General features: G+C 35.4%; 1 protein-coding gene across 5 annotated transcripts; it reads right to left on the reverse strand.

Annotated features, from left to right (window-relative positions):
• Positions 1 to 732: 732 nt before the first annotated feature.
• LOC109209421 (proline transporter 2-like) lies at positions 733 to 16123 on the reverse strand. 5 transcript variants are annotated; one of them, XM_019372680.1, is made up of 7 exons: positions 15906 to 16123; positions 4255 to 4479; positions 4057 to 4151; positions 3131 to 3320; positions 2037 to 2161; positions 1432 to 1647; positions 733 to 1200 (listed from the first exon to the last, which is right to left on the reverse strand). In XM_019372680.1, exons 1-7 carry the CDS (start codon positions 16048 to 16050, stop codon positions 823 to 825), a joined length of 1374 nt encoding a protein of 457 aa, XP_019228225.1. In that variant the 5' UTR covers positions 16051 to 16123; the 3' UTR covers positions 733 to 822. The 5 variants fall into 5 exon arrangements, with proteins under 5 accessions (XP_019228225.1, XP_019228229.1, XP_019228226.1 ...); XM_019372684.1 differs by lacking the exon at positions 15906 to 16123 and adding an exon at positions 5910 to 5981; XM_019372681.1 differs by lacking the exon at positions 15906 to 16123 and adding an exon at positions 5124 to 5884.
• Positions 16124 to 17638: the final 1515 nt, after the last annotated feature.

Here is a 17638-nt window from a genome sequence, read left to right on the forward strand (position 1 = left end):
GTATTCAGATTCAGATGTCTTAATCTTTAATACACATCTTGATATTCCGATGTGTATTCAGATTCAGACGTCTTAATCTTAAAAAAAAACAAATGAATAAGACCTATATAGGTCTGAACATAACAAGAGAGAAAAATAAGAGAGTAGTTGTTTTGAAGGGTTTGAAGAAAAATTGTGCTCTTTCACTCCAGAAAATTTCTGCTTAGGCAGTCCAGTTCAAATGGCATTTTTCTACTCGTTAACCAGTGGATTGTACTCAAATTTAAATTGAGCATTCTTAACATATAATTCTTGGATGTCAACGGTGAAGATTGGATTTGAAGGTTTGTATTTTCAGTTTTGGAGGCTTGAACAGTAGCACATATTTGGGTGAATTCTCTCCTTTTCTTCAATTGCTTTGGTGCACTCTTGTTTCTATTGTTGCTCTTGGTTTGGCACTTGCTTTGTCATCAATTTGGAAAAAATTTGTAACTATTGTTGATTGATATTGTGGAGCTTTATGGGTTGGAGGTACCGTGGTTCTTACTCTTGACGTTAAGTCTTGGTGTCTTGTGTGTTTGATTATTTCACTTGCCTATATTTGATGTTGGTTGATATACTGCCCGGATATGTTTGTACGTGAGTATGTTTATCTTCACTTGGTTCAAATAAATTGGGGAAGTTTGACTTGGCTATTTTCCGCGGCTACCTTGTCATGCATTGTTTACTGCTTGTTTTTACCCAACGCATGTCTCAATTGAAAAGTTTGTCATTACTAGAAAAATACTTGAAGTCCCCAAATAAGAACAAAACATTTTCATCATATAAGTAGCACATAAAGAGTTACAGATCTGCAAACATATGATAAGTTTTTGAGTCCACTGCAATGAGCCTGAACGCAGCTACTAAAACAGTTGCAGATGCGAAACCAAAGAAGACAATATTTAGCCAATGCCACTTCTTTTGTAGTGAAGCCAGCTGCTTTTCCATGGCAACAAGGTACATGTGGTTAGGGAGAATAAATGTGAGTGGAAATGTGCTGATAGCACCTGTGAGGCTCATGAAATCTCCAAGGAAAGGTAACAGAGCTGACAATAACGTAGTAATTGCTAGATAACCACCTCTGACTATTGTTCTGAATACCACGTTCCGAAAATCGACTGCACTTCCTTTGAATCCATATTTGGTATCCAGGAATTCATATGTTGGACTTGCAAATATCTACAATATGCAAAAAAAAAAGGGAGCCTTTAGAGTCGGTGAGTTCAGAATGAGTGTGATCATATGTATCCATTTTAAATGATCTATTTTCGTAATACATATAGTTTAAGGCCAAAAGTAACAGATTCAGTTGAATCCATTATATAGCCGCCATAGTAGCAGAGCTGAATTTTCCGTTTTGAGACCAAGAAAGGATGGAATAGCATCAGATCAAAGTGGGGATATACTTACATGTAAAGATATGATGGATTGCAAGAAAGCAGCAAGGTTGGCTAGTGCCTTCACCCAAACTGGGCCACTGACATTGTTGAGCAAATAGGATGATGAGCTTGATCCATAGGCCCAATACCCCACAAAAGTAACGGCAAAAACAGGCACAGAGCCTAAAGTAAACTGTAAATATAGGGCTTTCAACATGTTGTCGACAACAGGTGGTCTAAGAGTAGCCTGTTACAAAAAGGATTTAACAAAAAATATGAGGATACTGTTAGAATCTAGACAGAAACAAATTGATTGAGAGGAAATAAGTGAAAAGTCATTTACAAGTACAAGACAAGATAAGATTTACATAGTACAAGAAATGGGGCAGGCACACTCAACAAAACGGAATAAAGAGTGATACAAGGGCTGGAGAATGATTTATTGCCTTATTCATAGTCATAATCTAAATATCCTTCAACTTAATTAAAAGAATATATTTCTTATATCTGAGTATATCCACGGAGACGTATGATGGTTTAAAAAAAATCTAAAAATGATAATGTCCATCACACAAATACATTGCTGAAGTGGTACTCTGTTCATAAGGCTCCTATATTTCTAGCTTATATAGATACCTGGATCTCTGGAACCATTCCAGTGTTAAATGCAAAAACAAGGTTTCCTGTTGCACCAATAATTGCAAAAGCTCTGCTTGCTTTTGACTCTGGAAGGCCATAGTCCCTAGGTGGAGCACTCATTCCTGCAATTTAGGAAAGAAGAGAAGGATGCATGTTAACTATGTACTAGTTCCTTAGACAAGAGAGTTTGAAATGATACTGGACATGGACATTTCACATAAAGCTATATATCCTTTATGGAAATGGCAAACCGATTCAAGGAATTTCTGACACAAGTATTCAATTAGTTCGGACTCGTTTAGTATTGAATTGGAACCAAAATAAAAAAGCTTTTCTTAAAGTCAATCCAATAGCACATTACTAAATTCGAAATATTCTTCCCAGTATTTCAGCAGAGCAGAGAGCAACTGAACCGCCAATTCTATTAGTGGTACCGATTCTGTATAGTGGTAGTATGGTACTAAACCCCCCGGGGCTTTATTGTTGGATGTGAAGAATTATTATGACAGATATATAGTAAAGCTGATATTAATAGCAGGTGTATAACAGAAATAGGTGATGTTAATAGCAGGTCTAATAGCATATGATAAAATGTTGAAATGGGGATGCTTAGGTAGTTGCTTTGCTGAGTGCAATAATCAGACAAGCTCCCTCTAGCATTTCCTTTTAATACTCAGTTCAAACTGTCTGATGACACCAATAAAAATCCCATTCTCTGAAGGAGGCATGATTCCAGTTACATTATTTTATTTTTTTAACGTTGCTAATCTTTGTTACTAGAACTAAAGAGATTCAAATTGGTATAGTAACTTCTGTTCTCATATATTAGCTGACAACAGAAAATTAGTGAGATAACATTCATTTTATGTATTTGCCCTTTCATATCACGGATAAATTACACCAGGAAAGAAGAGGCTCCAAGAATATCAATAACTAGCAAAAATTAGCCCAGTGATAGTTAACTTCACAGCATTGGTTCCTTCATTAATATTTGAACAAACATTGAGCATATATAAAACTTCAATAAATTAATGTCACACTTCTGATGTAGTCAGATCACACTGGGGGGGGAGAAAGAGAGACATGCATACCGTCTTTAAGAGATAAAACAAAGGTTATAGTGATATAGACTAGACTGAAGAATGTTGAAGCCGCCAACCAAGCCCTTAAACTTGACAAATGCGGTACAGCTATGGCAAAAAGAACACATCCCAATCCAGCGATTGCTGTGAAGTAGGGCAACTTCATCCCATCATCATCTCTAAAGAGAACATAGAAAGCCTGTGAATCATATACCTTCATTCAGAATCATTTCTACCACTTGACCAAACAAGGTAACATTTCAAGATCAATTTCATCTTAACAAATACTTCAAGTTGCGGTCTATAGCTTTCTAGCAACCTCCCCTTTCTCCTCTTATTCATCATCTCTTTTTTTCTCAACTTCACCCCCTTTTGGAATAGAAAAAGGAGATTTAGTAGGAATGAGGAGGGACCAGACTCTGAAATTACTGTGGCGAGCTCTCACAGGTATCTTAGTGACACAAAGATAGTAAGGCAAGGAAAAAGGTTAAGGATATTTTCTTACCTTTAACGACGATGATAACAACCAACAATTATTACTGTGCCTCAATTTCAAAAAGGTTCGAATTGGCTATATGAATCTTCAATGTTCATGTGGCTCCATCATTAAAGCCGGTCATTGTCCAATATTACAAAATTTTAGTTTTTCTTACATTAGAAGCCTATATATTTTTATTTGGTCTATAAATCTCTAACAAGACTGAAAGACTCCTAGCAAACATTGAACAAAAAGTAAACATAGTGTTATAGCTAAAACTTAACCTAATTAGCAGATACAGCCTACACAAATTCTTTTCTCATTGTAACTACGCTTGTATGAGCTTGCTCACATTGCCGATTCCCAACCCAAATAGAGGAGGAAGGTTAGGTAAAGTAACAACAAGCTAAAACTAGCCCATTAATATGACAAATCCTCATAATATAGAACATCTTACCTTTAACGACTGTCCACCCAAAATGATAAATCCAATATTTATCAAGAAAAGATTTGCATACTGTAATCCCCAGACAACTACAAAAGCTATCCGACCTGCATCATCCGACATTCCAATTAATTAACTAAGTCAAATAAACCAAAATTTCATACTGAGCTAGGCTATCTATTGATAATGTTTTCGTGATTTTTCTCGTACCATACATGAATCCTGCAAGGTCTCTATATCTGATATGCCTCTTTCCCCCATATTCATGGATCTTGGCAATCAGAGCATTAGCATATAATGATATCACTGCTGCTAACATCAGACCAATCACACCTCCAATCCATCCCAAAGGTACCATGACTGCACCAGCATATCCTAGCGCGTAAGCGCTGTTCATACCAGTACACAGAAGAACTCCCACCTGAAAGGATGAATCTACATTTTGCAAAACACATGAGTCAGAGAACACAAATTACAACGGTTTCGACAAACAGATAAATATACGAAACACATGACATGTGCTCATTTTCTTTCTTCAGTAACTCCTACAATTATCTGTTGTAATATCATGATCCAAATTTGGTTAGAGGCACGTGATTTCGTTCAAAGTCACGCGGGCTACATATTGGCGCGATATCACTCTGTATTCAATACAAACATAGGGAAGACATGAACAAAAGGCTGTGAAGAAGACTAACGGAGAGTGGATGTTCACGGTGGCACCTACATGGGCGAGAAAATTATGGGCATAATGAGTAACTCGACATCAAAATCTGAAATGAGTGCATCTGCAACGTCAATGGTTGGGACCGGAGAAAGCCAGATGAAGAGGCTGCTTTCCATTGAAGTGCTTATGATTATGGACTCTATGGTGAAGAATGTAAAACATAAGAAAATGGGAAATAGCCTAACTCTAATCTATGCACTCTCATGCAAGTATTGATCAGGTTTCCCATCTAAAACTCTTCTATTTGAATTTGACACATTTGATTAATTTCAGTACACAAGTATATTCAAACACATTTGCTCATATTCTGTTCTTGTATCCACTCTGTCAATTTCACCAGCCTTGAGCGTACCTCCGAAACAGAAGTTTGAGATTGTGAACCTGGCTAAGAAGAGCGTTACATATATATTTGTGAGGGTTTGTTTGGTTGAAATATGTGTGCAGATTGGGTCAACAGACTTTGCATTGCAATTGTTTGTTGAAAATCCTGAAAGAAACAAAGTTCAAAATGCGTGTGTACGGAACGTTTTGATACTTGGGTGTTGTTAAATTGGGCGGGTAAGTAAGGCATTGGTGTTGTTTGAGAAAATGTTGGAGGAATGCAGGGTCTTGCAATACTTCGTTTAGTGGTTTGATGAGGAATAGGATAATTTAGAGAGCTGGTTGATTGGACGAGACTTGTAAATAGATGTATGCCCTTAGAGCCAGATATTATTTAATCTGGATTGCAGTATTTTCTACTTGCAGAGTTCACAAATATGTTGAAATGGCAAAAGTTGCATCAAAAAAGCTCTTGTTGCATCCAGGGTCTTGAACCAAAAAATGTTTGGGGTCATGCGTTTCTGTAGACTCTAATATTTAAGCAAGAAGGGGGATGTTGAATGAGCTAGAAATTCTATGGAAGACAAAATTAATATTGAAAAAGGATCCTGGACAAAGTTCGATGGAGGTAGATAGTGTATTGCATACACTAGTTGCTGTTGATAATGCTCATACAAATACACAGGACATGTACTCTAAATCGAAAGAAATAATTATAGGAGCTAAACAACACGTTACATGCCAAAAACTAGTGGTGGACATATAATCAAACTTGAAGACCTATTGATATTCTGGATGAAATTGTAACAACAGAAACCTGGAGAGAATCATTTTAATTCTACTTTGAATTGAATCATTGGAGTACTGTTCATGTCCAATTAGTAGGCCCTGCCCTGCAGAGTGTTGGGATCGGTCTTCTTATATGGTCTTGGATAGTTGTGATGATCCGATTGGTCATTTTGAGTTCTAGCCCTTATTTCCGTATTCCGATACCTTTATTTTCTCCATTTAATATTACTCAATTTTCATGCACAGTCCATGTCTTTTTTCCGAAAGGATTTTATATAAAAATTTGAAGAAAATATGATTTTTGGCTTTAAAAATAACTTGAGTTGACTACGGCCAATATTTTATGTCAACAACCCCGGATCGGTATTTTGATGGTCCTGAGGGGCCGTATTGTAATTTTGGCCTTGGGCATATGTCCGGAATTGAATACGAAAGTCCCTAACTTAATTTGACGTGTTGTGTCGAAAGATAGTTACTTGAAGGTTTAAAATTTCCTAGGTTTAATCGTAGGTTGACTTTATGGCTACCGAGTTCGGATTTTGATTCGGGGACCCGGTATAGGTTCATTTTACTATTTAAACCTTGTCTGCAAAATTTAGTGCAAATCGGAGTTGGTTTGATAGGATTCGGACGCTCGGTTGTGATTCTTGAAGTTCTTGAGTTTCTTTGAAGATTTCATGCATTTTGATGTTTGATTCGTAGTTCTAAGTGTTATTTTGGTATTTTGATCGTGCTAGCGAGTTCATATGATGTTATTACACTTGTGTGCATGTTTGGTTTGGAGCCTAAAGGGCTCGGGTGAGTTTCGGATAGGCTACGTACCATTTTGAACTTAAAAAGTTGCCGCTTTCACCTGTTCTCTGGTGTCTGATGTCATATGCTTCGCGATCCCGAAGCTACTCTCGCGATCGCAAAGGGAGAACTTAGGGTTGGGGTGGATTCTTTCTATGCGAACGCGAGGATACGGTCGCGAACGCGGAACAGTGGAGGGTTTAATTACCCTTCGCGAACCCGACTGTTACCTCGTGAACGCGATGGGTTGTGGCATCTGGGGAGCAGGCTGGGCAGTACTCTAGGTGAACGCGGGCCTAGGCTCATGAACGCAAGCCTAGGCTCGCGAAAACGAAGGCCAGGAGGTGAGGCCATCGTGAACGCGGTGGGTATCTAGCGAACGCGAAGGCCTGTTTGGCCGCTGCGCTTCGCAATCGCGTCACCTACTTAGTGAACGCGAAAAACACCTGATGCCCAGTGTTATGAACTTTCAAAAGGAGGATTGAGTCATTTTGTACCATTTTCAAGTTTGAGCTCGGCCTAGAGGCGATTTTGAAGAGATTTTTCATTCCAACTTCATTGGTTAGTCTATTTTAACTTGTTTCTTTACATTTCCATAAACACCTATTGATTTTAACATTTAATCTAAGCTTTTTCATGGTAGAAATTAGGGATTTAGGTAGAAATTGGAAATTTTGAGAAATTGAGATTTTGACCTCAAATTGAGGTCAAATTTCGAAACTAATTACATAATCGGGGCTTGGGGGTAAATGGATAATTAGGTTTTGGTCCGAATATCGGATTTTGACCAAGCGGGTCCGGGATTGACTTTGTTGACTTTTTTTGAGATCATTAAAGATTGAATCTTTTTCACTCATGGGTAGTTTCTAAAGCTTATTTTGAATTATTTGAACTATAATTGACTATATTTGACTGATTTGGAGGCTAATTCTAGAGGAAAAGCCGTGATTGTGCCTTGATTTGGTTGTTAAGCAAGGTAAGTATCGTGATTAACCTTGAGTTGAGGGATTAGGACTTGTTGGTCTACTTGCTACGTGTATTAACTATTATGTGTGGGGGACAATATATATGTGAGGTGACGAGTATCTGTGTGTTGTCATTGGGTTAAAGCTTGCGGCTGTAAATTGTTTCTTTGTATATTATATTGTTTCATTGACTATATTTTCCATGCTTAGATCAGATTATTACTTCTTCTAATTATTCTTTTCGTATTTATTGTTTATTTCAAAGATGTTGGATATTTTGAAAGTTGAGTTTGATATCATGGCACTATAATTGAAATGAAATTATTTTTCGTCTTGCTTTTATTATCCGAAGTTGTATTGTTGCTTCGTGAGGAAGGGAGAAAAGCACGAAGGGTGTTGTCGTGCCTTATTTACATTCATTATCCTATATTGAGAGATTTGAGAGTAAAAGAGCAAAGGATGATATCGTGCCGATGAGTAAAAGCACGAAAGATGATATCGTGCCATTTTATTTATGATATTACTTGGTGAGTACGAGAATAAAAGCACGAACGGTGATGTCGTGCCATCTTTATTTTATTGCCTTAATTGATTTTCGGATTTGGTGATTTACTTGGTTATATTGTTATTTATCTCGGAAGATGTTAGTTGGCGATTTCATGCTTGTAGTTCTCATGATATTTCCCCTTTCGCATGTCCCCTCCCCGTTATATGTAGGTGTCTTGTCATAGACTCGTCAATATCTCGTCGAGGTTAGGCTCGACACTTACGCAGTACACTTGGTCGGTTGTACTCACACTGTACTCTTGTGCATATACTGGTGCTGATCCTAGCGGCTTCCAATGGTTTTTCTGCTCGGATTCAGCCACAGTTGGATACTTGAGGTGTAGTTGCACGGTGTCCGCAGCCCCGAAGTCCCCTTCTTTATCTATCCTACTGTTTATCTAGTTTCAAACAGTTGTACTTGTTTCAGACCATGTATGTAGCATTCTAGTAGCTTATGTACTTGTGACTCCGAATTTCTGAGAATAGTTAGTATCGCATTGCTTTTATTCATTCTGTGTTAAATTTTGAGCTTATTTCTCGCTAAATGTCATCACTTTGTATTGAATATTAAAAATTGGTTAATTACTTTATTCACGTTGGCATGCCTAGCGCAAGTGGGTATTAGGCGATATCACGGTCTCAAGCTTGGGAATTCCGTATAGTGAGAATAATACTCACCAAGTTTTTTAGTTATTATTGTTAACAGTTCTTTCCTTCATCTATCCTCTCCTTTTCTTTCCCATCAACGAAGTGTTTAGGCTGTGCTAAAAGAGCCTCATTCAATACAATGTGCGAATAACTGTCGACCAATAATTTCAGTCGTGATTTCTTGTTTTGGGAAAAAGAAGAAAGCAGTAAGTTCTTATTGTCATATTGGGAATGAATATAGTAAGTGTAGGCGTTGGTTCAGGTATGAACATCTAAGTAGAATTTATTGTTATATTATGTAAGTTGGAATCCCACACATTGAATTAATATCAATAAGATCTGGTACTATTTTATGTTGGATGATTTGATTCATTCTCTTCCGCAAATTATCAATTTCGCCGAGATATTCCGAAGTACACTTATAACAATTTTTTTCATATAATCAGACTGCCCAGGGATAATTATCTGTTACTCACTTGTTTCTATTTCTTCTTTTTTAATTTTTAGTTTTTGGTGAGAATGGAGGCAGTGCATAATTTGAAGAAAAACTAACCCAGATAGTCGCGTACTTAATCACTTAAATTAAAAATAGCCCGCAGATGTATCATGCGGAAAAGGTTGGACATAATTATCTTCGTTTCCAAATTCAACACTAGTGAGTGTGGACAAATCCAGCTTCTCCACACTGCCGAACCCCTTGTGTTTTCATAAAACTCAAATTCCAGCTATGGAAGCGCATAACGAGGCTTAGGGCCTCATTTATTTTTTTTAATATTAAAGACATCTAAATCTGAATACATTAAGATCTGAATTCTAAATAATTAAGATTGTTTGTTCGTTTATATATATATAGTTGATGGTGGTGATGGCTAATGGAGGCGCTTGTGAATGCCGACTAGAGGCGGTGCTTGGTGGTAGTTTTAGTCAATGGTGGTGATTCTGAATAATAGCTAGTGGTGATTGGTAGCGATGACGATTATGATTGAGGATGGTGGAGGTAGGTAGTGATAGTTTTAATGATGGGTGGTGATGGTGGTTGTGGTTGTGATTGAGGAAGGTGATGCTGAGGTGTGGTAGTTTATAATGGTGGGTTGTGCCGGCTATGGTTGTTGATGGTGATGGAGTGGTTGGTTGTGGTAGTTAAGGTGGCGAGTGTGTGGTTGTAGTTGAGGATGATGGTGGCAGGGATGGTAGGTGGTGGTAGTGGTGGCGGCTATGGTTGAGGCCTAGTGATGGTGATGATGGTTGAGTATGATGGCGGTGATGGTAGTTGATAATGGTAAGCGATGACGACAGATAGTAATGAATATGGATGATAACATCTTAATGAAATTAATTAGTCTTTGTTATAGATCTTAATCATATATACCTATTCAAACTCATTAAATAGTTGTGAAGTTAAAAAAATAAACACATTTAATGTTAAAATCTGAATGATTGAGATTCAGACTTTAAAAACAAACACACATAATATTTGAGATCTGAATAATTAAGATTAGAGACCTTCGTTAATTAAGTACAAATAAATGAGGTCTTATACTCCATCCGTATTAGTGGAGATGTCAGTTAGTGAAGACGTCGATTATTGACATAGTTGTAGGTAAATGCGAAACACAATAAATTTATTTTTAGTTTTATGTCTTTTTTACAAGAGATATTAATTTTTACAGCATGAGAGATATAAAAATAACAAACTAGAGATTTTTTTTTTTTTTTTTTTTTTTTTTAGGTTTAAACCAAAGTTTACATATATTTTGGACCCCATTAAAAAATATTTTGATAAAAATAGTCCTGCGCCAGATTTTTAAAGCATACTAGGCAGAACTTTAAAACACGAAACAATATTGTGGTGATTGTCATGATTTTGGCACAAAATTTCACAATATTGAAAATTTTTGGTGATCCATCAAAATAGTATGACAAAATCCTAAGGATCATTATAACTGATGCGTGCTCTAAACTTCCGCCTGACGTGCTTTGAAACTCCAACGCATAAGGAAAATTGTACCCCAGCGTGTAGGGGTGTTCGTCGGTCGGTACGGTACGGTATTTAGACATTTCGGTTCGGTATTTTCGGTATTCGATTTCTTAAAATCCTATACCAATACCGTACCTAATTAAATTCGGTATGGTTCGGTTTTTCTCCTTTCGGTTTCGGTTTATTCGGTTCGGTAACTTCGGTTTATTCGGTTTGAATACTAACTAGTGCATAAAGCCATACACTTTAATATTCTTAATTAAAGTACTCAAAAATACAAAACTGAAAATGTTTGTTGACAAAAATTTTGTCCAAAACTACCAAATATCGACCCAAATAGAGAAAATTGTACATAAAAGAATATTTGATCATTAGAAATGTCTTGTTACTTGTTTAGAATCAATTGATGAACTTTGAGGATAAAGGAAAGTGAAATTTTAGATTTTTTGTATTTATGTTATAATTGATAATATGTTTTGTGTAATATAATATATATTTTGGTACGGTATCGGTATTTCGGTATTTTATTTTAAAATACCAATACCATACCTAATACCAATTTTTTTAAAAACTTAAAACCAAATACCATACCAAATACCAAAATACCGCATACCAAATACCAAAATTTTCAATTTCGATACGATAATTCGGTATTTACCAAATTATGCCCAGCCCTACCAGCGTGTTTCTTTTTATAGGCAAATCCGCTGGGTACGTCGAGTACTTAGGACTAGATTTTTCATTAATAATGAAACAACCTCAGAAGAAAGGGTAGTTCCCAACGTGTTTAAAATTTTTTATTGATTTTTGGGATGAATTACAATGGAATAGAACCCTCTATTTATAGGGAGATGGTGACTTAGCCACCAAGTAATAAACCCTAGAATCTCTCTAAATATAGACATTCACCATAAATACAATTCTATTTATAACACTCCCCCTTGAATGTCTATTCAACAGATAATGTGCCTCGTTAAAACCTTAACTAAAATAAAACCCAATGGGAAAAAAAATTCTAGAGAAGGAAAAAGAGTACACATATCTAATAATACGCCTTTTTGTTGCCTCGTTAAAAACCTTGCAAGGAAAACCCTGTGGGACAAAACCTTGTAAGGGAAAAAGAGTACAACGCGTATTAACTTCCCCTTATGAGAGCATCACTTCACATCCTTAAGCATTTGCATTCCAATCTTGTGCACCATCTTCAAAAGATCTTTGGTAGATATTTGATAAACAAATCAGAGCACCTTGAAAATCCTCGCTATCACATTATCATGCTTGTAGTTATAGCAAGATACCTTTGTGCACAAATTGCACTTAGGATGTGGTCATTCGTGACCAAAAAATTCTCCAAGAATTGCATATGCTATCAGCATTTTAAATCATTCATGGATTTCCATATAAGTATAGTCAATAAGCCCTATAAATAGGGTTTAGATTTACATCAAGTTTTCATGTCATGCTAGACATATAGGATATCGAAAACTGATTGCACATACCATTGACTTTATACTTTCAAGTGTTTAAACTGCATGTCCAAAACTATATGTCTTTCGTATGAAACAAATTCTATTCGAATTGTTTCTTCAGACTTAAGATCCTCATATATATATTTAGCGCTTTCATAGATGTCGTCGACGAATATTTTATATCGGTTCCAACCTCCTTTTTTTTTTCATAAAGACATAACATAGAGATCTCTTCATTCATATTTTCAGGTACCTGAATCTCTCTTGAGATTTTATGAAGCATTATGTCATATGATCTTCTAGATCACTTGACTCATTTATTATGATCATTTGCTCATCTTCTTTATCAAGAAGTTGATTTGAAACCGATTTGTCTATATGCTTTAAGCGTACTATAGACTTTGTCCTTCTAGGACTTAATATGAGCATTTGCAATGAGAATATAGTTACTTTCTTTGGGCCAGCAAATGCGTATGCCATGCTTTGCAATATATTGCAAATGAAATATCCTTTTATGAACTTGAAGTTCATATTATCTTATTCGAGGATCTAGATGTACAAATGATAATTCATTCCACGTAACTTTTTCTCAACTGTTTATCATGTCTCCCCCTCATGTTAGAAAAACTAACTTGTTTCCTCAACATTAAGAACTCATCTTTTTGCGTTATGGTATTAATCAAAATATACCCCGCACATCAATGATAATAAGATGGAATTATTTGGTTCCTGACCCTGAACCACTTGTGAGGGGAGAAAATAATATACTTTCGTATATAGCGTATATCAAACTGATATAGATAACTTTGTTCTCATAAGCAATTGTTTAGCTATTAAGTAGAGACACTTAATAAATTATTTTGCTAAACGAACGGTGATGTAAACCAACTTATCAAGATGAACTTCTTGAATAGAAAATCTGGAAATTATGCTCGAAATTAAATTATTGAGCAAGTTACCTCGCAAACACCATGTTGCGGGTTATTAATAATCGCACATGTAACCATCTTATAGATGCATCTTATATGGTATACATGGCAGGTGAATGGGCCCATATTCACCTTTGATACTTCCAGCATTCATGGGATTCAATCCCAATTTTAATTGGTCTATTAATTAATGAGAACAAGCAATGTAAGAGAATTCGTAAAGAACTTTCTAGTTCTTTAATATTTACCCATGTGAATTCTCTTTTATTTTTGCATATCATACTTGAATTAACACGGCTAATCCAATTATGCCAACTGGATAAATTATCAATATTGATAAACTTCAGGTTACACCATGATGTGTGCAATTATGAATAAACTCCAAGTTTATTATGATATGGGTTTTTATATCAATAAATATCCACTTCATTGTGGTATTCTTTTGTTTATGTAGTACAAATTGGAGAATAAAGCGGGTAGCTTTTCACATACATCATACCCCGCTACAAGTTGTAGTAATAGAAGATATTAAATCTTTCCTTTATATATAGTCTCAATATAATCAACCGCTTTCGCGTATACTTTGAAAACTGAATAAGTTTCTTTGAGACTTACTACAACACAATACCTTATTGGTAATTAATTGTGTTTCTCCAAAATAGTATAATTGGCTCTTGCAGAGTTCTCAATTAATTTTGTAGTACCACATATTCATCAACACCCATATGGTGAATATCTCTTTTAAAGAGAAAGTTATACCATTATAGTCATGGTCAAAATTATATGCAAGATCTGTTTCTTGCATTACTGTTATTCTTTAACAATCACAATGCCAAAATATTTTGGCGTACAATAGGTACGTGACCAATGACCATTCATGCCATAATAATGACATTATTTTCTTATATCATCTCAAACCTCCTTTTAGAGGTGAGTATGGTATATTCACTACCACTAGCACATTCATATTCTTCCAAGAATAAATATGTATTCATAAATCAGATGTTTTCACATTCACATCATGAATGGACCATAATCATCTATATGTGCTTTATAAAATATCATGTCAAATGGATGACAAATATTACTTTCACAGAGTGAAGGATTATTTTGAGAATCCTTATTATTCTCATTATCACAATGCTGACGATTATAATTTCGTCTAATACCACGTCCACATCCATTGATACCTTCACGGTTCACATACTGCTATCACATTCTCTTAAGGGAATGAGAATGGAGCAAATTCAATAGGACGGGTTTTCAATTCTTTGCCCACAATCATACATGAATTTGATCATGGCAAGGCATAGAAATTTTACCACTTCAGGTGGTTATAATTTCTTACAAACTCCATTAGAGTTATAATCAAACTTTGTTGTCTTTGCTTGTATTTAAAATCGAAGTATAGAATAAAAGAGAAAAAATACGGTAAAATACTTACCTTAAATCCAGAATTTAATCATGAAGGAAGTTCATGGAATAATTGACAATCATTATGCTCAATCCCAAATCTTCTACTCAATTGGTTAGAGTCTCGTGCTGATAACGTGTTATAAAACAATAAATGAAGAAGAAGAGAATTGCAGAGAAAAGTAGAGGGAGAGAATTCTTATTGATTTGGGATGAATTACAATGGAATAGAACCCTCTATTTATAGGGAAATGGTGACTTAGCCACCAAGCAATGAACCCTAGAATCTCTCTAAATATAGACATTCACCATAAATAAAATTCTATTTATAACATGTATGGGTTTTTTTCCTCCAAAATATCTATTACCGAGGTCAAGAAATTAATAGTGGCACAAAAATATCATATTTCTATTGTTCTTGCTTGGACTCCAAAGATAAGCCTCCTCAATAACATAATCAGCCGGGAAAAAAAGCTTATTCACATTCAAAGCATACATCAAACAATGTTAATTTAGTATAAGTGATCATAGATTAACTTAGCTTAACATACGTATATATTAACTAAACTATTGTTCAAGCGAAAGACACATGTCATGCACTAATTACACTATACAGGTACGAGCAAGTATTCTCTCAATCAATATAATTTTCTCTAGTAGTATTATGTTAGCAACTCAAGCATTAAGTAAAGGGCTGAACAATCCTTTTGGCGTTACAATTTGTTTTTAAAAACACCATGACCATAGCTCTTACCAAGACTAGTGAGTTCAATGGAAGAAACCAATATAGTACTCCTATACTAACTTTTTATTTTTATTTTAAAGAAAGATAGCGACTAGTTTAGACAGGGGCGGATTTATAGGCTTAATTATGGGGCACGTGAACCCATGGTCTCTCCGTAAAAGTAGATATTTTATGTACATATTTTCTTAAATTAGTATAATATTAACTGTTGACACCCATGTTAGATTAAATTAGATTAATTGAATGGTGTACTTGGTTGAATGTTGAGTTATTGTCCAAGAGGCATAGGGATCAAACCCCATTAGATACACTTTTTTCTCTATTTTTTTAGTAGTGCACGCATGTACTAGAAATCCTAGATTCGCCTCTGAGTTTAGAGTGGAGAAAACGAAGGTACGTGCTCTTGCACCCTTTGGAATATATATATATACACACACACACTTCAGCTCAGTGTCTGATCTTTTAATTGGTGCTATAAAATGGTTTTTAAATTCCAACAATAAAATACGTAATTTCATCAAAGCATATTAATTTGTTACCTTGGCCAATCTGATGATGAGTTTCAGGAACTTCAACAGTTAAAGTCAGATGATCATCGGAATAGATTCTATTGGAGTGGATTCTATTGGAGTTGGAGAGACTGGAACTTATCACGATTTCGTTCTTTTGTTCGTCTTCTCCCATTTCGTTGTTGTAAGCACTGCAACGACACTACTAATGAAACAATATTAGTATTTGCTGTTTGAAAGCTAAGAGACTGAGCTAATGCATTTAATTATATATAGTCGCAATGGTTAGATTTTCCATTAAGTTTACGTACGGCCCATTTTATTTATATGTATTAAATTAATAACATTTGGTACAATATTTAATAAGCTTTCCTAGATAAGGTCGGACTCTTAGATTCTAACCAACTATGGGGTTACAGGATGGCTGCTTATTTAAGCACGTGCCTCTGATTACCAACAGAGTCTTGAAAACTAGTATACCACAAAAGTTTCTCTATTTGTTGTGTTTCAGGATTATCTTCCTCACTTGATTGGTAATCCCATATGTATTTTGGTATTTAAAATTTAATTGTTGATGTCATAGCGGCCCTCCATGCCATTTTGATTGGTGCATATTATGCATGGAAATCATAAACTATTTATTGCATAACTAAAGATTAATTTTGCAATCCTGATAGAGTTCAGTGTCGCTGTCACTACTGAAGCCATATGTTACGATATAAAAAGTACTGAGTATTTAACCTAAAATTTATTTATATTAATAGGCTAAGCAATTGAATTTATATTCTATCCAGGACACAAATAATTATATTAACCCAACGTTATTGAACTTTTGATAATAGAGGACCAGAAAATTGTGGTAATACAGTAAGGAAAATAGCATAAGTATTACAGAAGAGAAAGAGATTCTTACTGGTTGGAGCTAATCGATAATGGAGATGTATGGGTCAAAAATCACCTCTGACATGATCAAAGCATGTTAACATTGAGGAGGCACTCGCGGACGGCCACGTATCGCCAGTACGACTTTGATAAAGACATGCCCGAGGTCGAAGTGATTCCTTAAGAGGTGGACGGTGCGGTCGAAGTGTCAGTGAAGACCAAGGTCGAGAAGTCATCGTAGATCAATGTCGAGGTCGAGCATCTTAGTCAGAGTTATAACAGCTAGTTTTAGAAAAAGACACAAAGGAGAATATTCTAGTAGATATTGTCTGTACCTATACTATTAGGATTTTTAGGTATGTGTTCCCTATAAATATATAGAAAGAGACACAATGATAGGGGATATAAGATATTCACTTGTAAGAAAACACATTGACTGGATAGAGAGAATATGGCTTTATTTCACACGAGAAATACCTTTTCACTAAGATTCTTGCATAACTTTTCCTGTGGATCCAAGAACTACTTGAACATTCGAAGGCTCGTCAATCATTCATCATTGTCAGAAAGAATATCCACAAATCTCACCCCTTTTTCGAGTGAGTTGTACATTCTTATTTACATAAATGTCATTCATTGCTATTTATTATTATTTAATGTTATCTTCCACCTTTGGGGTCGTTGAATATCGTTAGTGTTATCCATATTTATTGCCATTCGGTCAAACATACATATTATCTATTACAAAATCACTTATTTTGTCTGTTGGATATTAATATTAGCTAAGATTTGACTCTATTTTATTGAAATCTAATTGGTTGACCGGATCCAAATTTTGGGTCAAACAGGAGATACTATGGAAGAGAGCACAATAATCCTGT

The sequence above is a fragment of the Nicotiana attenuata genome, unplaced genomic scaffold, assembly GCF_001879085.1.
Source record: "Nicotiana attenuata strain UT unplaced genomic scaffold, NIATTr2, whole genome shotgun sequence".
In the NCBI taxonomy this organism is placed as follows: Eukaryota; Viridiplantae; Streptophyta; class Magnoliopsida; order Solanales; family Solanaceae; genus Nicotiana; species Nicotiana attenuata.

What these genes read in the sequence shown, in the direction of transcription:
- LOC109209421 (XM_019372680.1), bottom strand. Translation starts at nt 16,050, where the DNA reads ATGGGAGAAGACGAACAAAAGAACGAAATCGTGATAAGTTCCAGTCTC. An exon ending in CCTTGCAGGATTCATGTATG is followed by an intron (nt 4,152 to 4,254) that starts GTACGAGAAAAA and finishes CGGATGATGCAG; the next exon opens with GTCGGATAGCTTTTGTAGTT. An exon ending in TGTTTTATCTCTTAAAGACG is followed by an intron (nt 2,162 to 3,130) that starts GTATGCATGTCT and finishes CCTAAATTGCAG; the next exon opens with GAATGAGTGCTCCACCTAGG.